The sequence below is a fragment of the Cydia pomonella genome, chromosome 10 (assembly GCF_033807575.1).
Source record: "Cydia pomonella isolate Wapato2018A chromosome 10, ilCydPomo1, whole genome shotgun sequence".
In the NCBI taxonomy this organism is placed as follows: domain Eukaryota; kingdom Metazoa; phylum Arthropoda; class Insecta; order Lepidoptera; family Tortricidae; genus Cydia; species Cydia pomonella.
In genome coordinates, this window is record NC_084712.1 from 13,129,632 (window position 1) to 13,157,210 (window position 27,579).

Below are 27,579 nucleotides of genomic sequence, written 5' to 3' on the forward strand. Positions count from 1 at the left end.
TCATCATAGTGTGAAGTCAATTAAAAATATGATAATGTTGTCGAACTTGAGTTGAATATATTTCATTCATTCATTTACTCTAGTGCTCGTTGTTTGTTTATGAAATGGATTGTAGTTTCACCATTCAGCTATGGATATGGCGTAGAGATAATGTCGATATTATTTTTACGTTTTGTATATATTTGTTTTAATGTTAAGACACAAATCTTGTGATTTAAGTATTTTGTGTAGAGAGCAATGTGTTTGTACGTTCAAAGTGTGACGTGTTTGTGTACCACATTGGTAGCCTAATTTTGCTTTGTTTAGCATATGCTGAGTGAGAGATAAGTTTTGTATTCGTCACGTAGAACCAGTTAATTACGCATTATGGATTTTCTAAAAGATATTGATAGTTGCAACAGGGGCACAAGAAGTTATTCTGCTCAAGGTCTGGCCAACAATGTTACATCTAGTCCAGTCATGAAAATACCATTACCTCCCCGTTTGTGGATAACAGGTGCGTTCTATTGACAATGGTATTTTTTATTAGGTAACAGTCGACAAGTTACGGGGGGGGCTACAGGCTTTATTATTACACTAATTACTATGAAAATTAAAAACAATTACTTGATATTTATGGCACAATTTATGACATGTCCATAATTAGTAATTGATCTGGGTTTGTGGGCATTGTGGCTTTGAATGGTTTGAACACTAGTTCAATTAATAATCTGTACGTAACTGAATATCCTGTTTACTAAGTTATACAATGCCGATCTCATGTTACTCGTGTGGAACTTTGTGTGTGTTACTTAAGTTATTGTACATTTTGTGACACTATGATCTGTTAGATATGGCCTACTTTCTTCAAATTTTGTTTGGTATTTCTTCCTTTACTACTTCTTAAGTTAAGTCTACTGAGTTAATATCTCGTGTATATTAAAATCTAAGATATCAATTAAATGCCATGTTTAATTAATTCATTTAACATGCTCATGGTCACACACAGTATTCTGCCATATGTTTAATTCATTATTTACTTGTAGATGTGTCCGATGAGGAATCTTCTGAAGAAATTGAAAGTTGTGTGAGGGATGAGGGAGTGTTTAACCCAGAACGGACCCGAGTCAAATCAAGGTTCAGACATTATAAGCAGCGGTCAAATGTTACTGTACCTTTAGGAATATTTTGGGACATAGAGAACTGTCAGGTTGGTATCATATTTTAAAGCTGTTCTGTTGCAGTGTATATAATCTTTGATCAAAAATGACTATGAAGTATCTTTCCTGTGATGGCATGTCATTAGGCAGGTCGACACTGAGCGAGCATATGTGCAAGTCAATTTCCTCATGTATATGCTTGCTCGGTGTGGACCCGCCTATTGATTTTTATGTTGTGACTGCTCAAACTGAGTTTAGTACCTCAGCATGCAAACTTTGTTGTAAGTAAATATTTTATAACTGATAGCATTGTTCAAACTTTTTATGGTAAACAAAGATCTTCATAAAATGGTAACAAGATGTCAACTGTTTTATTTCAAAGATATGCTTAAAAAATACTGATAACCTCACTTATCATTATAAGAGGTTTTAAGATTATTTTACTTAATTACCCATATTATATGGAGGTCAATTAAACATGTTTGTAAATATAGAAACAACAGCAGATAATACATAAAAAATAGTGACAATAATATTTAATGCACTAATATGTAGACAATATGTTAAGAATTTATTTAATTTAAGAATCCTTTGGTTTCAGACAGTAAAGTAAATTTCATTTTTTCTACATTTCTTGCATATTTTATTCCTGTCTGTGTGCCATTTATTGGCAAAAGGCCTCCTCCAACCTTCTCCATTCCTCTCTATCCTTGGCAACTCCAGGGGCGGATTAAGAAGGCGCGGGGCCCTTAGCACAATAGCTTGCGGGGCCCCCTGGTTCGAAAAAAAAAAAGATTAAGTGCGAGTCGGACTCGCACCCCGAGGATTCAGTACCATCACAACATTTTTACGATGTCTTAATATTTTTCGACTCGTTCTCGATTAGTTTTTAACATATTATGCAGTGTATTTTTTAGGGTTTCGTAGTCTCCTGGAAACTTATAGTTTCACCATGTCCGTCTGTCCGAGGGTTTGCTCCGCGATCGTTAGTGCTAGATAGCCGTAATTTGGCATGGATACATAAATCATGCATTGCGACAGAACGGTTAAATAAAAACTATACAAAAATTAGGGTACCTCCCATACAAAATATTTTTTCTTTGACCCTATAGTGTGGCATATGGTTGGATAAGGTCTTTCAAAACGAATAACGGTCTCCAAAAACCTTTTTTATTATAGTTATTACTTTCAGAAATAATCGCTCCGAAATAAAAAAAAATATTTATTTTATTTAGCCGTTATAAAAGTGCCTAATCTTAATGAAGTTGTTAGTTGTTGTTATTTTATCACAGTTCCTTTCTTCTATATAGGTTTCCTCCTAACCTTCGGTTTTCATCAACATTGTATTGTCACCGATTTTTCCCTAGTAAGTGAATTTTTAACAACAAATTTTGACAAATGGTCAAAAAAATAGTTTGCAGATTTTGAACAACTTACGAGTATTGCAAGTTAAATAAAAGCATGTAGGGATACTGTTTAACAACATCAATATTAGGTATTAAGTTTAATAAAAGCTTGTAAAAATAGGTGAAACGTGAGTCGGATCTACAATAAGAAGTGGGAACTAATGGCTAAGTGAGCCAAAAAACAAGGCCGAAGGCTGAGCCCCCCGAGCTGAATATCCGGACCAAACGATTTCGTAGCGTTCCCGTGCGAAGCTGAAGGCCAAGCTGCAGGAAAGCAGAGCCTAGAATGAAACCAATGCCAGAGTGTGAACGAGGCCGTAGGCCGAGTTCCGTATAAGGGCGGAGGCCCGGAGCGTTCTATCGCGGCGCGCTACCATGCAAAGGCGGAATTGCAGGAGAACAGAGTTTGGAATTGAACCAATGTGATCTCGGCTCGCCTGATGCTCGGAGAGTTCTTGCTCGAAAGTGCGACTTGCTGCGATGCTTTTGGTATCTATGTAGGGCTTTACACCCGGCCTACGCGAATACAAAGCCCTGCATAGGGGCCCCGCTGTTTTCTTTTTATAACGGCTTTGCAGCAACTCGGCATATTTTAGGCGCTCGGCCAGCCGTAGAGGAGCGCGTCCTTTGGCCTACTACGGGCTCAAAGCTGATCATCATTAGGCATTAGCTGTAAGGTGCAATGTGTTATTTGAAATAATAAATAAATAAATCATCCTTCCTTGCTTTTCACTAATATGTTTTTAACACAGTATCTTCTTTTGTTCGTTTCCGAGCTCTGCTGTTTCCTGCAGCTTAGCCATGCACAAAAGTTTTGTTTTGAGACACTGCACCTTCGGTTTTATGCTAAACTCTGCTCTTAGTCTTTGCGTAAGCCTAAAAATTATTTTAATTTGGTATCGTCATAAAGAAAAATATATGATAATAACAAATAATAATAATTGATCAATGTTGTTACTGACTTACGAAACAAATACATTGTAAATAAAATGTGATAGTACAGGATCCGCGGAGTGCGAGTTCTACTTGAACTTGGCCGGTTCCTCGTGCCGAAGTCGCATGGTCAGGGTCGGAGTGCGGGGCCCCCCTGGGCGCGGGGCCCTTAGCATATGCTTTTTCTGCTGTTCGGTTAATCCGCCACTGGGCAACTCTCATCCATGTGCTTTCTGCTATGGCTTTGATATCGTCCACCTATCTTCTAAATGGTCTACCTCTTTTCCTTTTCTTATGGCCTGTGAACCAGTTCATTACCGATTTCGACCATTTTTCTTTGCCTCTAATTGTATGTCCTGACCATTTCCATTTTAACTTTTTTATTGTTTTTGTGACATCTTTTGTTTTGGTGAGTGATTCTTATTTTATCCGATAGTCTTTTTCCCAGCATACTTTTCTCCATGGAGTTTTGGCAGGTTTCTAGCTTTCTAATGTGTGTTTTAGTGAGAGTCCAGGTTTGGCAGCCGTGAGTATAGGAAGTATGCTGGTAAATTCAAAAATTCAAAATTCAAAAATTTATTCTGCAAGTAGGCTTCAAGGGCTCTTTTACAAGTCAATACAACATTAATAGTAACATCATATAGTGACATGAAAAATACATAACAACATTTATAAATACAACAGCCAATACCTGGGTAAACATTACATTATAATAATCTTAAAATAAATAATTACTACAATACAATAGAGATGTATAGTCTCTATGGCAGGGGTTCCCAATCTTTTTCAACATGCGGCGCAGTTACAAGTTTAGTATTTTGCAACGGCGCCCTTGTAAATTTAAAATCACGGTCGAAAAAGAGTGACACGACGCTATATTATTTACCGATGCGAGCGCTCAAATAGGTACCCGCGAATACTTGTGGTTTCGGATAATGATAGAACTCACGGCGCCCCTCTTTACTTTCTACGGCGCACCAGGGCGCCGCGGCGCACACTTTGGGAACCCCTGCTCTATGGTATGGCTTAGGTATTAAAGAGTTTTCGCTTGATAGTTACATTGATATCTTTATTTTTCATTATTTCCTTTAGACTCCAATATGTCTTCCAAGCATTTCCAATACGTCTATCTATTTCTTTTGAGGTTAGATCTACCGGAGAGATTATCTGGCCTAAATAGATATACTCATTGACATATTCAATTGGGTTATTATTGATGAGAATAGGTTCTTGCTTGCCATTACCTAACTAAAGACAATATGTACATAACAATAAATATTTATGCAATATATTAATCTTATCTACTTCTACTTAATCAATATTATTGTAGGTATTTGCTTCTGATCCTTAGGATATCTAAAGTCATAAGAAAGTCCAAACTTTTGTATTAAACACTAAAAACTAACATAATCTTTAGTAAAAAATGTTATGATAAAACAAACTGTAAGCCCTTTGCTGTGGCATAGGCATAAAATCCAATAGTAAAAATAGTAGTCCAGGGGTCACAAGATATTTTGATTATTTTTTAATGTTAAAATTTTCAATGTTGAAGTTAAAAAACAGAGGCACTCAATCTTGATTGTCTCTATTTTTAAACTGAAAACATAACATATGCTCAAAACGGCGACGAGTTGAGATCGAGGGGGGAGGCCTTTGCCCAGCAGTGGGACACCGTATAGGCTTATTATAACGTATGTATATCAATGTTTAATTTCCAGGTACCCCGTGGCTGCTCAGCTATAGATGTTGTAGCAGCTATCCGTGCCAAATTTCTGACGGGGAGGCGAGAAGCAGACTTTGTGGTAGTCTGTGATGTGAGGAAAGAATTACCACTGAGACTCCAAGAACTTAATGATGCTCAAGTAAGTAGTTATATTATCTAGAATCAAGTAATTAGCTTGAATCTAATTAATACCTCTATAATTAAAGACTTGTAATTCAATGCCAAACACTCAATCTTAAGTAACATAGATCTGTCACTTCATAAGTTCACACTGCTACATAGATTTGATGACATTGCTGTTTTTCTCTTTTGTTGGTAAATATGGGTGTGTGAATGAATATATATATAATGTCTTCTATTATGTGAACAAATTATTAGTTAGTTAATTTCCTGGACAAATCCGCGTATCTTCAACCATTGTGGCTATGCGTGAAACATGGGGTTGTGAAGGAGCTGGGGTGGGTAGAGTATCGACAATACTTATGTAAGATTGTCAGTATTTATGTAAGAAATTAGTCTACATAGTACATTCAAAAGAGCAATGTTTAGTAAATTTCATGCTTATTTCGCAACAGTTTGAAACTAAGTTAAATGTCACACATCATTACTGTTTTCTTTGATGCCCCATGTGTAAGCAAAATATATACCTATTTAGTTTATGGAAATCGTCCTGACTTCATTAATATTGTGGTGTAACTTTATCACTTCATTAATTAAGAGGCCTTGGTGGCTTATTTAATTTTTAATTATTTCTCACTAAATATTGATTGATAATGGAAAAGGTGTAAAATCTTAGAAAATAATCAAGCCCCGTTATATATTTGGTGGAAGCAAAATTATCTTTTGACAACCAAAATTACTGCGTAATGTACTTATGGGGTCGTACAGCTGCTTCAACAAGTTTAAAGCACCGTTTTGTTTGCCTCTTCTACTGTTGATTACTCAGTTTCTCACCAATTGCCCGACAAAACCTTAAAAATGTATCTTAACAGGTAAGCTTAATCCATGTGTGCGGAACGCAAAAGAATGCGGCTGATGAGAAGCTGCGGCAGTGTATGCGAAGGTTTGGGGAGCTACACAGCGCCCCCGCCTCGCTACTCTTGATCTCTGGAGACATTAACTTTGCGGCTGACTTAAGTGACTTTAGACATAGGTATGATTTATTTCCTTGCTATTCTTCCTTTTGATAGAATGTTTGATCTCTGAGAAAATCTGTTTTTTTCCCAATACGAGTCAAGTCCAATAGTTATTTGTTTTACAAGGGGACAAAGTTGTTGTTTAACCGTTCGTACTAATATTGATACCCGAGCAAGCGAAAGATTCCAAAATTGAACCAAGAGCGTAGCGACTGGTTCGAGAAGTAGAATCTTGAGCCTTGCGAGGGTTTCACAGCACGAGCTAGGATTAATCAAAAATTTTCACTTCACCAACGCGAGGAAAATACTAACTATGAAATACCAAAATGAATCAAACCAAATCAAATCCAAACGAAAGTAATAAAAAAGTACCATTCGAACTTGTTAGATTATTATTTATAAATTGTATTATGTATGAAACTGACCTGTTTCTCTGACAATATTCATTATTTAAACACTTGACTCAATATCACGCGAAGTTTACACAATTTGTGATTTATGTGGGTACGATACGAAACCACGGTTGATTGGAGAAACATGGATAGTGGTAACTTTGAGACAGTAGTTAACCTACTAATAAGATTTGTTAACTATTTTAAAGTGATTATATTATGTATTAATATTACTTATTAGTAATTATGTATAACGGAGTTTATTGAAAAGATGTTGTGATCATTTTATTCTGCATTATTCGATAAATGAGAAGATACGTTTGTGACGTCACTTCTCGAACGACAAATGGCATGATTAACCAGTTGTGAGTGGCTGGTTAGCAGTGGATATAAAAGGGCCCGACTCATTTCATTTTGATCATTTCTCATTGTGATTCTTCGTTGCGCTGCAGCACTGAGTTAATCGTCGCCACAGGAATATTGAAAGTTAAGTAAATACTATGTTGATCATTATGTTAATGTTTTTGTACTTACTTGATTAATTTGATGAATTAATTATTAAATAATATATTGGTGAATTATAAAGTATTAGTGATTGTATTTATTAGTTGTTGATGATAAGGTTAATAAATTGGTTTATTAACTATAATAAAAAGGTTTTATTTTCAATTATATTTGTTAATTATTCTAGTGATTGATTTAGCAGTTTCAAATAATTCTGAATCAAGGTAAATAAATAACTTGATGACAAGTTATGCCAAATTTATACAGTTAACTAAGTGTTATTAACCAGTATTGTGAATTTAAGGTAATATTGACTATTAATTCTCTTTCAATTGCTTGTTTATATAGCAGCAGGGTTTGCTTTTATCTGCTCGGACATCCATTTTAACTTATTATTCTAACATCAGAAGTGGGATAGTATTCAGCCTTACTTTAAAAAATGCTTATGTAATTTCAGAGAGATTTGGAAGCTGTGCATGGCCTTCTGAAAGCGATCAAGGATGCTGTCTCTGGTGCTCTTGGAAAAGACGTGGACATTGCTTTGCCTACTTTCGACCCTGCTACAAGCGACAGTGGAGCAGAGTCCTGGTATATCTATAATGATGTAAATGTTAAAATTGTATTTTTTATAGTAACGTTACCTCAACATCAGAATCGCCTATATATTACAAATAATTTGCTGTACTATAAAACTGCACATAATGCAAAATGAATTGTCAGATTGGCCGAACGGTTTTTAGAGAGTTTAACAAACAGTAAATACCTGCACCGTCGGAAAATCTACAGGATATTCACCTTTTCATTTCATTATGTATTTATGTACACGAACCTTAATGGATCTTTTAACTATACAGAATTTTGAATGATAACCTGTATAATTTTTTAGTTCTGACACTTGGAGACTTTTACACCTCAATAATTTGATTTTTTTTTTGTGTTATTTTTTTAAATATTAAATACTTTTTTTTAACTTGACGTTTTCATTGGTATTTCCCACGTTGACGTGTAAAAGTGCCCTGGTGGCCTGTTCGCTGAATAAATGTTGAAGGTGCAATTTACTAATAATGTAATGCTGGTAAATATACATTTTGTGCAATAGTATTTTGTACAAGATAATATTATTATCTGCTGTACATTGGTTAAAAAAAAATACGCTGGTCGGCCACATACTTGATACCGATTGGTCTCACTGGCAGAGTGTGAATGTGATCGGTATGTCTAGGTATGGTTTGGCATTTTTCATAAACTATTTAGGTATCCGCTGGTCGGTCATTTACTTGGTGTCAATTGTCTCACTAGCAGCGGGTGAATGTAATTGGCATGCCGAGGTATTTGGCAATACCCACATTTTTGATACACTTATTGGGTATCCGCTGGTCGGTCATATACTTGGTGTCAATTGTTCTCACTAGCAGCGGGTGAATGTAATTGGCATGTCTAGGTATTTGGCAATACCCACATATATTCGCTGGTCGATTTTAATTAGAATAACATGTATATTCAAGCAGATCATGATATTGATTATACGAAATGTGTAAAATAGGATTATTATATATATAATTGGATTAAGCTTTATTTAATGAATGAAGTGATTGTCTAATTATGCTTTTGGTACTTCGGGAACGAAGTACACGTCAGTATGGCCGTGTTAGATTATTATTTATAAATTGTATTATGTATGAAACTGACCTGTTTCTCTGACAATATTCATTATTTAAACACTTGACTCAATATCACGCGAAGTTTACACAATTTGTGATTTATGTGGGTACGATACGAAACCACGGTTGATTGGAGAAACATGGATAGTGGTAACTTTGAGACAGTAGTTAACCTACTAATAAGATTTGTTAACTATTTTAAAGTGATTATATTATGTATTAATATTACTTATTAGTAATTATGTATAACGGAGTTTATTGAAAAGATGTTGTGATCATTTTATTCTGCATTATTCGATAAATGAGAAGATACGTTTGTGACGTCACTTCTCGAACGACAAATGGCATGATTAACCAGTTGTGAGTGGCTGGTTAGCAGTGGATATAAAAGGGCCCGACTCATTTCATTTTGATCATTTCTCATTGTGATTCTTCGTTGCGCTGCAGCACTGAGTTAATCGTCGCCACAGGAATATTGAAAGTTAAGTAAATACTATGTTGATCATTATGTTAATGTTTTTGTACTTACTTGATTAATTTGATGAATTAATTATTAAATAATATATTGGTGAATTATAAAGTATTAGTGATTGTATTTATTAGTTGTTGATGATAAGGTTAATAAATTGGTTTATTAACTATAATAAAAAGGTTTTATTTTCAATTATATTTGTTAATTATTCTAGTGATTGATTTAGCAGTTTCAAATAATTCTGAATCAAGGTAAATAAATAACTTGATGACAAGTTATGCCAAATTTATACAGTTAACTAAGTGTTATTAACCAGTATTGTGAATTTAAGGTAATATTGACTATTAATTCTCTTTCAATTGCTTGTTTATATAGCAGCAGGGTTTGCTTTTATCTGCTCGGACATCCATTTTAACTTATTATTCTAACAAACTCGTCATTTAAAAGTCAATTCTACCACCTAAAAAGAAACGACTCAAAATTTTCATTTGACTACTTTGCCCCAGATGTGGATAAAATGCAACTTATTTATTAGTTTTTGAAGAATCAATAGGGCCTTTTCCAGTTGGTGTGGTGAAAAAGCCTTTATTATTACAAGTTTAAAAATGAAGTCTTCATCAGTTCGTTTTGCCTTAAAGAGACTTAAAATATTTTCAGTCTTAGAAGCTGTTAATTTAAATGAGTTAATAATAAGAGATTATTTCATCAAGATTTCGGTAATGTAATTAGTAAATTAATAGATATGAGTTCATTTTTTTACATATCAATTACTAATGATGCCTCATTCCTAATTTGTAAACTGTTTTAATGTTTAATGCATTCTATATTTATGTGTAATAACAAATATATGATTAATATTGGAATATATTGCAAGTATAATTAATAATGTGCCTACTCTCATTTTTAACAGGAAAAATATGGAAGTGATACTGGTGCATAAGCAGAACACATCGTCTGCCCTTATAACCTGCGCCTCGTCCCATTACTGTTATAATGAACTAACTGCTCACTTGCCTAGAAATCCAAAGGTATGTTTCATTTCTGTTGCGTTCACATTATGTGTTAGTAACTTTTAGACAATACAGTTATTATTTTTTTATAGACGCTAAGCCAAACCGAAGAGGAGGAGGATCCAATATGCGAAGTGGAAGTGGTGAATCTGCCACTGGAGCAGCCGCCGGACCGCGTGTCGCGCAGGCTGCGCCGGCTGGCCGACAACTGCGGCGGGCGCGTGCTGCGCGTCGACAAGGCCACCGCCGTGCTGCGCTTCCCTACGCCCGACCACGCTGCCAGGTACTACTGCTAGCTATACTCAGAGACACCGGCTCGCAGATCGGTTGGCCAACAAATTCTACGAGCTGATGTATCTCGTGTATGAACTGTCGCCCGCGGGATTTCCGGACCGGTACGGACTTCAAGAAAAAAGCATACTATTCTCTTAAACGCCGGCAACTCCTCCTGTGTTGCGGGTGTCCATGGACGGCGGTAATCGCTTAGGCATGCACACGCGTGGAAATTTTACTAACACTTTATGTTCATTTTCGGGACCAGCCGTAGTTGCCCTGTCGATGGTTAATAGGTTATACATTATTTACCACCCTTACATGTAAGTTACTGCTATTAATTAAAAGAAAACAGAAAATATTTCTGGTAAACTGACGTTTTAACCATAGACCGGTTGACCACAATACCATACGCTTGACTGCTTTACAAGGTTACTTAATTACACCCAAAAACTAGCTCGATACGCTGTGGCGATTTTACCTTTTTTATTATCTATTCTATTTAATTTGCTTCTGTTCTGTAGCATCTACTTGCTGAAATAACATAAAACCAAGACTCAAATTACAATAATTTCAATGAATAAAATTTGTGATTTTGATGCATGCTGGTTTACGTAACAACAAGTAACCGTCACAAATATTTTTGACACACACTTTTATTGCCGACTGCACTTTCTCTTTTTTGTATGTCTATCAAGTACTTCTCGAGACCTTTCAAATGAGCCTAAACTCAATGTGTTTAAGTTTTCCCATCGTAGAGTTCCTTTGGCTACCTTCCGACTGCATCATCAGATCAGCTCCATTTTAGTATACTATTGCATTGTCATCGGAAATACAGAAGTATACCAAGTTTCAGCTCAAACAGACACCAGGAAGTGGTTTAATATATATATATATATATATATATATATATATATATATATATATATATATATATATATATATATATATTATGTAGATGTATACAAAGAAGATACGCGGTGAAGCTAAAAGTGTGTAAAAAGTGTGTAATAATAAATAAATTTTAATAACCGGCCAAGAGCATGTCGGGCCACGCTCAGTGTAGGGTTCCGTAGTTACTCTTCCGTCACAATAAGCTAAACTGGAGCTTAAAGTATAGTAAATTGTTAACCAAGGGATGAAACGGTACCTTTCACCCGAGTTAAACAAATAGGCAAATTTGCATAATCAGTACCTAATTAAAGTAAGTCTTTTTACTATGAAGGGAAAACTTTTTGCGATAACTCAAAAACAGCTAAACTGATCATGTCCGCTATAGTTTTCATTTAATGTCTTTCTTAAGCTCTACTTCCACGATTTTTTTCATATTTTTTGGACCTGTGGTTCAAAAGTTAGAGGGGGGGGACACATTTTTTTTTTCTTTCGGAGCGATTATCTCCGAATTTATTCACTTTATCAAAAAATGTTTCTTGAAAACCCCTATTAGTTTTGAAAGACCTTTCCAACGATACCCCACACTCTAGGGTTGAAGCGAAAAAAAATCACCCCCACTTTACGTGTAGGGGAGGTACCCTAAAAAAAATTAAATTTTTAGATTTTGTTGTACGACTTTGTCGGCTTTATTGATTTATATATCCATGCCAAATTTCAGCTTTCTAGCACTAACGACCACGGAGCAAAGCCTCGGACAGACAGACAGACAGACAGACGGACATGGCGAAACTATAAGGGTTCCGTTTTATGCCATTTGGCTACGGAACCCTAAAAAGGCGGATTTTGCAATAATGGTCGTCTACCAAAGATAGGCTAGTTGTATTCTTGATATACTTAGAGGTTTAGAAGTCGTAGTGTTCCTACATTCCGACGTATGACGCCATAATTTTTACCTACAATTTATTATTTTAACCTAAATCTGTTAAGTTCATATAAATTGCAAAACAGAAAAGTACACTCAATCCGATGGTTGTCATAGAACTGTATAATCCTTTACTGAACGCTGCCGTTAGATTCTCATATGGGGGTACTTCATCATTTATACTCATTCAGTTGTCGCAAATGTGTACTTACCCGCAATAGGCGTCACCTTACAGTGCCGTCCTTCCACGTCCAAACGTTCATTACATCGTCAGACACAAGCCGGAAACAGTGATTTTTACTATACTTTCGAGATTTAAATATTTTCCAACGGCTATAATTAGAAAATCGTGGTGTCTAACACTAAAAGTTTAATTTTATAGGCGTCAAACGCCTTTTTAATTCGTTACTTATTTATTTGTGAATCATGCTAGTATCAGGGTAAGTTTTTTTTTCTAATTTTACGATTTATTGGAGTTTTGTGTAGGAAAAACTGTTTTCAGTACCTTATTTTCGATTTTTTATGTTCATTATTAGTAAATAAGGAATAAAGTCTCATTAAAAATACCATTTATTCACGGGAAGACTTCAGAAGCATGGCGAATTATTTCGTTATTTTTTTATAATACAATTTTAACGTTTTATTATTTAAAAAATATACAGTACCTAAAATTCCAAATAGAATAGGAGACCTAGGTAAAGAAAAACATCTATACATCTAGATAAGAATTATATTGTAAAAACATTTACTATTTTTGAAATAAGTATACAAAACGATACCTAAGGTTGTATGGGTTATTTGGCTTATTACCTAAGTTGATTGCTTCTCGGTCTGTAGCAACATTTATAAGCAGTATTCTCAGTGGCCTGAGAACTATTTTGAAGTTGATTTATCTCATATTAAAATTATTTTAAACGGCTCACGGGAGTTCTATAATTAATTTCTCATTCATGATAACTTCTTATGGAAATAATAATTGGCGGGAAAAGTATTAATGCATAACGGTTATAAAGATGGCGGGTCTTTTACAGCTGATTTCAAATATATACGTTGGAGGGGTTGCACCTGTCACTCCATAACGAATCAAATTCAAATTTCTTTGTTATCAATATGTTTTTTCAATATGGTTGAACGATAATAGCTGGTATCTGATTTATCTGGTATACTTATTTGTTTATTTACTGTGAATATTTAAAAGTTTTCACGGCACTCAATTTAGGTGTTATCGTATATTGTACATAAATAATAAGTATGAAAATCGTAGGACGATAAGCTTTTATAGTGATTATTATGTGGTGCGATGGAGTTCCTATACCTGCCATAAAATAATCAACATTTGGATGCGATATCTTTATAACCTTTAATAATTGTCAAAAGAGAATTTCTTTTATTGATGCTTAGCGTGTTTTTATCAAATATGACTAGGCTGTCGATTTTTGGGAATTTCCAATAAAGCGAGTAAGAATTTTCGTTTTTCCTTACCACAAAATAACGATGAATTGCAAAGTGTTGACGTTATCATTATCAGGCATTATTAACCATTAATATTTTCACTTCATGACGTAATTTGTCAATTTATCGCTCTTTTTCCTATTCGTCATTTCAATGTAGGTAACTTATGATGTATACAGGGTGATGTTGTGTGCCGTAGCAGGGCGTCATGGGCTGACATTATTAATTACTTAACACCTTTTTGATTTTTTGTACCTAGATGATTTTACAACGAAATAGATGAAATGAATGACTTGTATTGCGATCTATTTCTTGAAAGGGGTTATTCTAGAGATTATTTAAAATGTTTCATTTTTTTTTTATCAAAAATTGATCGGCGATTGGCTCTAGTCACACCTGATGGAAAGTGAAGACAGGGCCTAAGATGGAGTTCACCGATTCAGTAGTAGCCTATTCACTCTTGCTTTAAAGAGACCGAGGTCATATTTATCAGGGAATACAGAGGGCGGGAGCGCATTCCATTCTTTAGCCGTCCGTAACAAAAAAGAGGAGGCAAACCGTTTAGTGCGAACAAATGGAATGTGTACCACGAACGGGTGCATTCGCTCCCCACGCCTGGACGTCCGATGATGGAAAGGGGAAGGTGGGATCAGATCGTGCAGTTCCTGTGCACACGCCCCAAAATGTATCCGATAGAACACTGAAATTTCGATTTCGATTTTTTGGGATTTCGTTGTAAATTCATGTCATTAAATCACAGCCCACCGCTTTAACTACAGAGCTACCGAAACTTGCCCGACAGCGGCGATTGTCTCCGTTATATTCTTCATTTCATTTCTATATTTATGTTTTCATTATTTCAAACATTTTAAGTTGGACGGCTTTTTTGTGTACAACAATTAACAAACCCGTATGTTATGTCTGTCTGTTTCGGTCGGTCCATCCGGGGCTTTGCTCTGTGAAAGCTGTAATTTGGCATATATACATGGTGGGCAAATAAGAAGCATAAGCTACATTTTGTTTTTAAATGTTAACTATATTAAGTTCGAAGATTATTAAGGATTGTTTTAAAAATATATTATTCAGGATTGGCAAATACATGCGAAACATAATGTCTGACAAATGTCCACCTCTAACAGCAGGCAAATGTAAATGTAGCAATTTTCAGCATATTTGCGTTATGTATGTTAGTAAATTTGTATCAGATAGTCGGTTTTAACTGTTAAAATTTCATCAGCTTGTTAGCATAGACACGTAATTTTAGATAGCCCGAGAAATCGAAGAAACTTCAAATGTTATAGGTACATGTATGGCGCTTATGACGACCGGTTTGGCCTAGTGGGTAGTGACCCTGCCTACGAAGCTAATGGTCCTGGGTTCAAATCCTGGTAACGGCATCTTTCTTGTGATGAGCATGGATATTTGTTCTTGAGTCATGGGTGTTTTCTACGTATTTAAGTATTTATAAATATTTATATATTATATATATCGTTGTCTAAGTACCCTCAACACAAGCCTTATTGAGCTTACTGTGGGACTTAGTCAATTTGTGTAATAATGTCCTATAATATTTACTTATTTATTTAAATTGACAAAGTCCCATGGTAAGCCAAGAAGGCTTGTGTTGTGGGTACTCAGATAACGATATATAAAATATACAAATACTTAAATACATAGAAAACATCCATGACTCAGGAACAAATATCTGTGCTCATCACACAAATAAATGCCCTTACCGGGCTTAGAACCCAGGACCACCTGCTTCATAGGCAGAGTCACTAGGTCACTACCCACTAGGCCAGACCGTTCGTCTAAAGTCACACAAGAAGTCTTCCGTTCTTAGTAAAAAGACGTACAAATCGCTGCAAAGGTACTTTAGGTACCCTTTTGCTTGTAATTTAGCCCCGTCCAAGGCAGCCTACTGTAACCATAGATGGTAGGGATCGTATAGATGTGCTAGACCATGTGCCCCCGTGAGTGACGACACATTGCGATAAAATTAAAAACACGTTTTTATATTCCTGACAATATACCAAAAACAACCTACATAATTTGGTCGGGTTATTTCGGATTATCAAAAAACTTCTACATCACTTAGGACTTTTTAGAAGTAGGCAGGAAGGACAAGTGAGACTATGACAAGGACAAGCAATATAGCGCTTTCTCTGCTATTTCTACTGGAAGATACATAAGACTATCCCGTTCGGTCATTTCCCCCCACCACTCCAGTTAAAATACTAGATTCATCACTGTAACAGAAGGGTAACTACGGAACCCTACACTGAGCATGGCCCGACATGTTCTTGACTGGTTGCTAGTATAAATGTCGCTGTATGTTAGGGTAAATATAACAAAGGTTTTTTTTCTAAATTGAATCGTGAACAATAATCCATTTTGCATTTACTAATAATTAATATTCATCAGGGCACTGAAGCGTATGGACGGCGAGGATGTGTTCGGTCGGAAGATCAGCACGCGCTACCTGCGCCCCCTTCAACCCTACCACGCGTACTCCAGCGACGAGGGCTACAGCACCGCCGGGGTCGACAAGCCCGTCTTCATACCACCGCCAGTGCAGGTGACGAAAGCTATTTTAGTAAGGAGGTCCTAGTGCATAAAGAAGCTGCTCTTTTAGTGACTCATTTATGACACCGGCGGACTGTTGGGGGCAGCATATTGTGGTTATTTATTTTTTATTTTATTGTTATTAAGGATAACAACAGCCGTAAATGTAACATATTAATGCTTACATAAAAGAAGGCCAATGTCAGTCATCCCTTACATTGCATTATGTAATAATAAAAATTATAAAAAATGTAAAAACAACGAGAATTTGCAAGACTACACACAATCGCTCGAAACCTTAAAAGTACATACCGGTCGTAAAATATGTACTTAATTAATTTAGTTTAATGTACTTTTGGTACCAGACCATAAAATTTGCATCAGTTACAAATCAGACACCAACAAATATTTCAAAAAATATATCCAAATAAACACCTGAACATATTATTCGAATTGAAGTTTTATTAATGGAGGAATTAGAATTTAGAAAAGTACCTACTACCTAAAAGTACCTAATATTTTATTTTATCCTTTTTGAAGTTGGTTTACTTTTTTTGTAAAAAGTTTTTATTTTTCCATTTTTAGTTATAAGGCATTGTTAAGAGCTTACGAGTAACGCGTGACACATAAATGAAAAATACAATCATGTTTAACACTAAATTCGTTAACTTTAATACATAATCAGGATTTTCCTCAAGTGCGTCTGGGAAATCATTCCTGCCACTACTCTAAATCTATCCTCCGCCCCGCCACTGGCCCAATCACTCAACCTCACAGCACATCAACCCCTGATCACTGAAACCCTTGACCGTGAACCACCAACACCAAACCTTCAACCGCTATTCTCCAACCCCTCAACCCCAAACCCTTTAACTCCTAATCCTAACCCCCACTTCCTCAACTTCCAACCCCCGACTACTCAACTCCTACCTCCCAATTCCTCAACTCCCAACCCCTTAGTCTCCGACCCATCAAATCACCACACCCTCGACCCCTTAAGCTCTCAAAGCCTGACTCGTACCTTCACCACCACAGTCTACCTCACATACCTCTCACACCTATCCCTCACCTCTTATTTCCAACACTGCCTACATCAAAAATCATAATAGGGACCGTGCGCGTTGGAGGATCTGCTATCTTGTGGCCTGAATCGGAACAATAAACATGTACATTCACACGTCACGTGTTTTCTTGTGCATAGTAGGTTCTGCCATCTTGTGGGCTACATCGGAACAGTAAACATCACATTTACGCCTCGCGTCAAAAATTTGACGGCTCCTGTGCTGCCTCCTACAGTTCATGCACGCTCCTTTTACACCCATTACATTTATTTATATTATCATATTCAACTAAAATAATAACAAAAGTTATTAACAAAAACTTATATAAATCACTATTATTACAACAAAAAAATACACCCAATTATAACAGGTAAATTCCACATATCGCCCGTGGTTTTCATAATCAGTAAGTAGACTTGCCACGAGTTTGACACTGACATATTTGCTATAGCGTTCCGTATTTTCTATGCATCTCGCCGTACTGGCATTCTATTAGTGCGAGCGAGATGTATAGAAAGTAAGTTACGAACACGTCAGTTAATACATAGAGTCAAACTCGTGGTAAGGTTACAGTTGCACTATATCAAATTGGTAGTTTACGAGAGGAAATGCTTGAGTTGCTTAAGAATACAGTCAAATCACCATACATGTGCCCTTAAAAATTGAGGAGTTCCCTCAATTCCACTTGGATTCCATCATCAGATCAGAACCATAGATATTATGGGACCACCTTGGAGGTAACTCCTTTCAAACAAGAAAAGAAATACTCAAATCGGAGCACGGGTGTCGGAGTAATCGGTAAACATATTACATTTAAAAAAATCATCATTATCATCAGATCCACTTCATCAAATTGATGGTTTTTGAGAGAAAATGCTATTGCTGAATAGAAAGTACCCTCAACTACACATACCTATTTTGCTTTCCTCGTATTTAAAATGAAAAGTAGATTTTTTAACTCAGGTGAAAAAGACACTATTTCAATCATGAACTATTAGCGTTCGAGCGCCTAACTACCTCGGCTGCAATGAGTGCCTTTCCTCCCTTGGTTAACAATGTAGTATTTATATCTTGTCCTGCAGCCGTCGCCGGTCCCACTGGCGCCGCCGGCGCCGGCGACGGAATGGGCGCGCGCGCTGCAGACGCTGCCCGCGCCCACGCCGCCTCCACTCGACTTCTGCCCGCCGCCTGCGCCGCGCCCGCGCAAGATCCGCGGCATGCACGGTCAGTCTTATCAACTATTTGGGGGTGAGAACCTCGCCAAATATCAAATAAAAATTTCGGGGGTCAATTTTCGTTAACAATAGGATGCCGTCTAGAGGCGCCTTTTTAAGAGTTGGATAGCTAGAACCACATGCAAACTGATTTAGTAGCATAGTAGCAAAAAATACTACGTAAATACCTTATATATGTAGTTGTGGTATTCTATTGATTATAAACAGGGTCCGCGAATCTGGACCGCTCGGGCTGCTCGTCCAGCAACAGCGGCGACGACAGCCGCGCCCGCGACAGCCAGAGCCGCGCCGTGTCGCCGTGGAACTCGTCCGCCTCCTTCAGCGAGCCCAGCAGCGAGGCCGAGGACTCCACGGCCGAGCTCACCGTCACCAACCTGCCGCCCTTCGACCCGGCCGTCATACAGACCATGCTCACTAAACTCTTCAGCCAGTACGTCCCCGTTGTCAAAGGTAAGTGTATTTGTCAGGTCTCATTATTTAGCTTCCTTTCTAATTGTTGTAAAAATATAAAATGTTAATCTAGTCTCATTATAGGAGATAATTATAGAAAATAAATAGACGTAAGTTATCGGAAAGGACTCTAAAATGAGGAGGTCATTCTAAAATGTGTCATTTAAAAGAATTTCTTTTCTTATTCAAATTATTTTCCCAGATTTTTGTAATATTGGTTCCTTTTGCCTATATGAGCAGTCGAGTCAGCTACTTTTTAAGAAACGTTAAAACGATCTGTTATTTTGAAGTATGAAGTTAGTATTGTAGTGTTGCTATGTCTTATCTCTGGCGTATACGACACACCTAACGCAGGTGGGGGTAGACATCAGTTACTTACCGGGCGTTGACAGCGGTGGTGGTGCGTGTTAGAGCCAAGCCCCATAGTAACTCTAATCCTTAACTTCTGGGTGTCCTGAGGACACTATAAGTATGAAAACCAGTGAAGGTGCTGTCATAATTAATCCTTTTTGAATGAGTTTCAGTCTATTTTAAAATAATTACAACTTCAAAAACATTTTTCATCTCGTTTTTTCTGCGCATTTTTTTAAAATATGATTTGATGACAGTTTTGTATGAATGTTTTATGTTTGATAGTGATGGTGTGGGTGTACAACGAGGGCCCCATAGCCACCGTGGTGCTGCGCTCGGAGTGGGACGCGCGGCTGGGCATCGCGCGCGTGCACAAGCGCCGCCTGGACAACGCCTGGAGCGGCCGCCGCCTCGAGCTGGCGCTGGGCCGGCCCTCCCCCGCGCCCAACCAGGACGTGCTGCGCGCGCGCCTGCGCGCCATCCTGCTCGACCAGGCCAACCACGCGCTGCCCCTGCTGCGGCTGCGGGACGCCTACGCCAGCCGCCACTGCTGCGCGCTCACCACGTCCGACATAGCCCGACTTAAGGACACGGTCATTATACACGAAGGCTACGGGCGACTCGTACAATTAACGGATCTGACACCCGTGACGGAGATAGATATGGAGGAGGCCCCGTGGAAGTGTCATATCCATGGCGGATTGAGCACGGGTCATGAGGATGGAAGTAGGATTCTGCAGCCCGTGTTTATGGAGATCTCTGTGCTGGCGAAGAATACTCTAGCGCTGCTGGACAGCCATGGAGGAAAATTGCCTTTATTAAGGTAAGTGTTTTACCTTTTTTTTTTGTACATGAGTTGTGAAAAAATCAAACTAACCTAACCAACGCAATCAAAAGATACAGCCGTTTATGCCGCAAATTTTCGACATTCACAAGGGAATCAAAACCTACAGGGTACTTCCCGTGAACTCAGAATCTTGAAATTTGGTACGAAGCGACGTCTTATAGCACAGATAAAGAAAAAATTGCGAAAACCATAAATTTTTAGTTACATTATATATTGTGCGCGAGTCCGGTTTTTTATATATATTTACTATCTGTGTAACAAGTTACAATACAATACAATGCTAATCCAAAATGCACAAAGGGATATAATACATATCTAATACATAAAGATTAAAGACAAAGAAAAAAGAGAGTTTCTACACATTGTAAAATAGCAAATATAGAAGTAGGTATTTCTGTTCTATAAATGTTTGCAAAAATTCTCTCTAGGTTATAACTCATCCGTATTTCAGTTTCGTGGAGTGCTACGAGGCCGCGTTCTCTTCATTCTCGTACGACGCGACCCGCGGAGTGCCCTTGGAGCTGCTGCTGCACGGCGCCGCGGGCGTCGAGCTGCGCGACGCGCCCTCGCGCCATCTAGTGCGCAAGGAGCACCAACACGATCTCAGTGAGTTCTGTTCATTCTCATACGACGCGACCCGCGGAGTGCCCTTGGAGCTGCTGCTGCACGGCGCCGCGGGCGTCGAGCTGCGCGACGCGCCCTCGTGCCAACTAGTGCGCAAGGAGCACCAACACGATCTCAGTGAGTTCTGTTCATTCTCGTACGACGCGACCCGCGGAGTGCCCTTGGAGCTGCTGCTGCACGGCGCCGCGGGCGTCGAGCTGCGCGACGCGCCCTCGCGCCATCTAGTGCGCAAGGAGCACCAACACGATCTCAGTGAGTTCTGTTCATTCTCGTACGACGCGACCCGCGGAGTGCCCTTGGAGCTGCTGCTGCACGGCGCCGCGGGCGTCGAGCTGCGCGACGCGCCCTCGCGCCATCTAGTGCGCAAGGAGCACCAACACGATCTCAGTGAGTTCTGTTCATTCTCATACGACGCGACCCGCGGAGTGCCCTTGGAGCTGCTGCTGCACGGCGCCGCGGGCGTCGAGCTGCGCGACGCGCCCTCGTGCCAACTAGTGCGCAAGGAGCACCAACACGATCTCAGTGAGTTCTGTTCATTCTCGTACGACGCGACCCGCGGAGTGCCCTTGGAGCTGCTGCTGCACGGCGCCGCGGGCGTCGAGCTGCGCGACGCGCCCTCGTGCCAACTAGTGCGCAAGGAGCACCAACACGATCTCAGTGAGTTCTGTTCATTCTCATACGACGCGACCCGCGGAGTGCCCTTGGAGCTGCTGCTGCACGGCGCCGCGGGCGTCGAGCTGCGCGACGCGCCCTCGTGCCAACTAGTGCGCAAGGAGCACCAACACGATCTCAGTGAGTTCTGTTCATTCTCGTACGACGCGACCCGCGGAGTGCCCTTGGAGCTGCTGCTGCACGGCGCCGCGGGCGGTCGAGCTGCGCGACGTGCCCTCGCGCCATCTAGTGCGCAAGGAGCACCACCAACACGATCTCAGTGAGTTCTGTTCATTCTCGTACGACGCGACCCGCGGAGTGCCCTTGGAGCTACTGCTGCACGGCGCCGCGGGCGTCGAGCTGCGCGACGTGCCCTCGCGCCATCTAGTGCGCAAGGAGCACCAACACGATCTCAGTGAGTTCTGTTCATTCTCGTACGACGCGACCCGCGGAGTGCCCTTGGAGCTGCCATTGTGCTACGCGTCCTGTCTCCATCTAGTACCCATGCAAGGAGCCGCAACACGATCATAATGACTTCTGTTCAAGTTTAACATTTATTAGAATGTATAGGTTATGTTCTGTTACGTAATCAGTTTCGTTTCCCGGCGGCCTTATTAATTTGGAATGAGTTACTTTTCACAATAAGTAATTATCCTGTCCAGGTTCTAGTTCCCGGTCGAGCGGCGAGCGCGAGCGGCCGCGCACGGCGCCGGCGCTGGAGCCGATGCTGGCGCTGTTCGAGCGCGAGCTCGTGGACCTGCTGCGCGCCGCGCCCCGCTGCTGCATACCCTTCAGCAAGTCAGTACCGTCACAATAACCGTGTACAGGCTCACCCAAACAGCGCTCAGTCAGCTTTACGAAAAATAAAATAGTTTGTGCTTAGTTAAATTATTGAAACAGTTGTTTAAAAATAATTTTTGTCTTAGGCTCATACCGGCTTTCCATCATCATTTCGGTCGCCAGTGCCGCGTAGCCGATTACGGATTCACGAAGCTACCTGAACTGCTTTCTGCGCTCAGCAGCACTATTGTGGTAAGTGCATTATTCATCATTTTCTAGAAAAAATAATAATAAACTGACTGTCTTGTGGGGCTTTGAGATTTAGGATTTTAAGAATCGAATATTTCTTATTATAGCAATAGTCGTAAAATGCTTTCGTATTTTAAAATGTAATACTTCAATAAATACTAACAGTACAAATAGTGTCCGAGGAGCCACTTAGCTTTACATTGAAAATTTCAAGAACGTTTACGAAATTAAGGTTATAAAGGTTTCGAACGTGTTTTACGTCCTTAGGCGCGGGAAGACTCGGCGAAAGTAAGTCATCATTCGCTTGCCCTTATCCCTTATCCTTAAGTATAGGTTTTTTTACTTGTGCACACGTTTTTCGAATTTTTTTTTTTTTTTTTTTTATACAACGTCGGTGGCAAACAAGCATACGGCCTGCCTGATGGTAAGCAGTATCCGTAGCCTATGTACGCCTGCAACTCCAGAGGAGTTACATGCGCGATGCCGACCCTAACCCCCTCCCGCTCCTCGTTGAGCTCTGGCAACCTTACTCACTGGCAGGAATACAACACTATGAGTAGGGTGATGAGTAGGGGGAGTGAATTATATTAATTATCCATTTTTACGGAGTTCCCGATAAGTGTAATGTTTGTGCTATTTTAATTTTCACTCAGTTTTCTAATGAGCTCATTCGTTCCCAGGTACTAGGCTCAGGGTCATACCGCATCATCACCATCTCCGCGGCGGCGCAGGGCCGGCGCTGGACCGCCGACCTGCTGAAGCTGCTGAAGGCCGTAAACGGCCGCGCCGTGTACCCCAACGACATCCCCGCCCTCTACCAGGAGACCTTCGGCAAGGTTGGCAAACTTGTGTCATATTACCACTTGCCACTTTCCTTTAGGATTTATAGAACTAAAAGTCGTGTAGGTACATTACTACTGAGTACAATGTTATCATGACAAGGTTGTTAAGCAGATTGGTATTTTTTTTGTTACGTCGAAACGAAACCTTTTTCACAGAAATTCGAAATTCACAAACTAAAAGATTGAATTGCGGAATTTCTTTGCAGCTCTTTCCTAATTCTCAGCAGTACGGAAATTTGTTACTAAAAAGCGACAATTTTCCGAACCACTGATAGTTAAAATTTTAAAAGCGACCTGGGCCCCGTCTTACGAGTCTTCAAACGGGGCCCTATTTTCAGAATACAGCTGTAATTGTACGTGATTGCAGGCGTTCTCGCCGGCGGAGTACGGCGTGTGCACGCTGGCGGAGCTGATGGCGCGCGTGGCGCCGGGCGCGGTGGCGCGGGGCGCGGACGGCGCCGTGGCGCTGCCCCGCCGCGCGCCCACGCCCGAGGAGCGCGCGCGAGGAGCGCACTTCGCGCTGCAGGCCGTCGAGCTGCTGTGCTACACGCCCAACCTCAGGGTGCGGGACCTGGATACTTGCAGCTAGCCGAGCCTCCGCTCACTGTTAAAGCGCTTTCACACTGTCCTATATATCCGATATCGGATTCGGCCATAAGAAGTGAACAATACAAAGTGCCTTTTCATAGTTATTTATTCATTTAATAAAATGTAGGGCACTCTCTAGCAGCAGTCTTTCGCCAAGGGCCAAGTGTGATGGTCAAGAAGGATTCGTACAATTTTATTGTATAGGACGTTTCATACTTCCTTGCTGAGTAACGTTGATCAATCCGCTAATGGTGATTGTTGCTACTGGCCATTAGTCTGAGGCTCCGGCTAGAAGTCTCGTCTATAGTGATTTGAGTATTAAGGGACTAGAGAAGGTGAAAACAGCCGAGAACAATGTTTTTGTGGCGTATTTAAAAGTTTGCGTATATATTCCTATTTAGGTCTTAAATGACAATATTTCTTATCGTCGTATAATTATAATGAATTATATCTCTCGTCAGATGGAATTCTCCCGCTTCGTGCCCGCCTACCACTCTCACTTCGGCAGCCAGCTGCGCGTCGCCCACTACGGATGCGTGAAGCTCGTCGACCTCTTCGAAGTTATCCCCGACGCTGTCTCCGTATACACTGAACCCAGCGGCGAGCGAGGCGTGAGGCTCGCGATACGCACCGCCCGATCCGTCCTTGCCACGCGATTCAGAGCCCTCGGCCCTGTGACTTTAGAGAGCCTCCCTCAGGCCTACGCGGCGCAGTTTGGCGCCGCCCCGCAGCCGGACGTTCTTAATGCCTCGACGTTGGAAGAGCTCGTGTACGCGACGGGTGGCTGTGTTGAGAACGGCCTAGTTCGTGCCCCAGGTGTGTATTCAATCTATAGTAATTATAAATTTCATTGAACTGTGGTAAAAAAATAGTATTATATGCAACCGTTGTATAAGGGTTACAATATGAGCCGGAGCCGAGCTGTTTTTGACCTACTTTTTCTACGAGTTAAATCAAATAATACCTTAAACTGATAGAATCATATAGGTAAACAGACCAAAAGTTTACAGCTGTAATACGCGAGCATACATTATGCGCCCGGCCCGCCCCGGCCCGGCTGCCGACTTGCTCCTCCTTGGATTACTCCAGCCCACGGTGTACGTCTTTTAATCTGCGCCATGTATTGTTGATAATAAAGTGTTATGTCCGCCGGTTCAGGTGACGCCCCGCTGTGGGTGACGTCGTGCCTGGCGGCGTGCGCGGTGCTGTCGGCGGACCGCAGCGTGGCGCGCGGCAGCACGGAGGAGTACTTCTCCAGCGCCTTCAGGAAGCTGCGCGGCGGCGAGCCCGACGTGCGCCTACTGGCGTTAGGTACGTAGTGTTCTCTGTACAGGCGACCGCTGTGGGTGGCCTCGTGCCTGGCGGCGTGCGCGGTGCTGTCGGCGGACCGCAGCGTGGCGCGCGGCAGCACGGAGGAGTACTTCTCCAGCGCCTTCAGGAAGCTGCGCGGCGGCGAGCCCGACGTGCGCCTACTGGCGTTAGGTACGTAGTGTTCTCTGTACAGGCGACCGCTGTGGGTGGCCTCGTGCCTGGCGGCGTGCGCAGTGCTGTCGGCGGACCGCAGCGTGGCGCGCGGCAGCACGGAGGAGTACTTCTCCAGCGCCTTCAGGAAGCTGCGCGGCGGCGAGCCCGACGTGCGCCTACTGGCGTTAGGTACGTAGTGTTCTCTGTACAGGCGACCGCTGTGGGTGGCCTCGTGCCTGGCGGCGTGCGCGGTGCTGTCGGCGGACCGCAGCGTGGCGCGCGGCAGCACGGAGGAGTACTTCTCCAGCGCCTTCAGGAAACTGCGCGGCGGCGAGCCCGACGTGCGCCTACTGGCGTTAGGTACGTAGTGTTCTCTGTACAGGCGACCGCTGTAGATGTTTAGAAATCGTTTACCATAGTTGGATTTATTTTTAAATGATTTAACAATTTTCCTAGCTGGAGTAGTTCTGGCGGACGCGCGTCGCGTGCAGCTCACGCCGGCGTGGCGTCTGGTGTGGCGCGTGGCGCAGATCCTAGCCGACCGGGCCGAGCCCATGCCCGCCATGGACGTGTTCGTCGAATACACCAATCGCTTCGAGCCGGTGTTCCCGTGCGCGGACTTGGGTAAGTTCTTTTGCATTAACATTTCTAGACGGACATAATTAAGCACGCCGTATATGTTTGACAAGATACGGGTTGACACAGAATGAGTGGCCTTGCGACTAAATGGCCCCGTTAATATATGAACCACGGTCAAAGATACGATCGTTCATGACGTGCACTGCTCGCGTTAAGTTCCGTGTCATTTTAAAACAAATTTCGGTAGCATAAAAAATAAGTGTTATAATATTGATATGGTCTGGCAGGTTTCGAGTCGGTGGCGGATTTCCTGCGGCACTACCGCGAAGTGTTCGTGGAGGCGGGCGCGCGCTGGGCGCTGAGCGCCGGCGTGGCGGCGCCGCGCTGTCTGGGCCCGCAGCGCCACGAGGACTACTCCGTGCACGACACGCCGCCGGGACAGAAGGTATATTATACGGCATCCTTATTTCTCTAACAAAAATATACTAGACATGAGCCATTTGATGAGACTCGCTTCACTTCACTGCTCAGGCTTAATCGAGTACGTCGACTTGCCAGAATGATTGACCCCCACAAGTCTCAATTGATTAATGTGTTATCCCTTTCTCACAAATAATATAGTTTTCAAAATGACATATAAGACAATTAAGAACTATTTATCTTTGTAGTTTAATTGTAGCTTTAAACCGCAATAAAAATCTGGCCTTTATATACCTTGCCCTAATGGTACCAATATGAATGACGATATAGCAGTGTTGTGGGTCTGTTGCAGGGTTCCCGCGTGTTCGAGTCCCCGAAGACGAGCCTGTGGTGCTCGCCGCCCGCTAGCGCGCTGCCCGCGCCCACGGGGCTGCTGGTGCAGGAGAGCAAACGTAGGTATCAACTGCCGGCCATCCTGTGGAGTGGCCCGACAGATAAACAACCCGCCCCTCTGTAACATAGAAAATAACCTACAGGAACATAGAAATTATTCTAGAACTCTCTTAACGAAAGGTGGATTGTGATTTCTGGTTGTAACCCCCCGTTTTCCTCTGCAGGCCGCATCCGGCTGGCGGCGCAGTTCGACGCCATGCAATAGGCCGTCCGCGGCCGCCGCGGCGAGGTGATACATTCCTTCCAATTTTTATATCTTGTAAAAATTGCATGCGTTCCGACGTCACCCCAGCTATATCAGGATTGTATCCAGGGTTGCAACGAATTTTATCATCTAGACTAATTCAAGTGTCCTAAAAATGTGATGTCTATAACAATAATGTTCTAGATCGTATATTTTTGTGTGTTTATTAAGATTAAGATGTGTCAACGCATTCGGAAAATGTTACAATGCATATAATTTGTACCCTGATTAATATTAAATCAGTGTATAATTATTATCT

General features: G+C 41.0%; 1 protein-coding gene across 1 annotated transcript; it reads left to right on the forward strand.

The window, feature by feature from the left end:
- Window positions 1-72: 72 nt before the first annotated feature.
- LOC133522144 (meiosis regulator and mRNA stability factor 1) lies at window positions 73-27,548 on the forward strand. The gene is made up of 21 exons (XM_061857372.1): window positions 73-496; window positions 1,026-1,189; window positions 5,197-5,340; window positions 6,194-6,354; window positions 10,277-10,394; window positions 10,469-10,659; window positions 16,342-16,495; window positions 18,626-18,767; window positions 18,986-19,228; window positions 19,865-20,402; window positions 20,878-21,036; window positions 22,371-22,499; window positions 22,628-22,733; window positions 23,411-23,566; window positions 23,940-24,134; window positions 24,622-24,976; window positions 25,319-25,471; window positions 26,081-26,248; window positions 26,491-26,648; window positions 26,976-27,075; window positions 27,241-27,548. The coding sequence occupies exons 1-21, from the start codon at window positions 367-369 to the stop codon at window positions 27,279-27,281; spliced, it is 3,705 nt and encodes a 1,234-aa protein (XP_061713356.1). The 5' UTR covers window positions 73-366; the 3' UTR covers window positions 27,282-27,548.
- The last annotated feature ends 31 nt before the right edge of the window (window positions 27,549-27,579 follow it).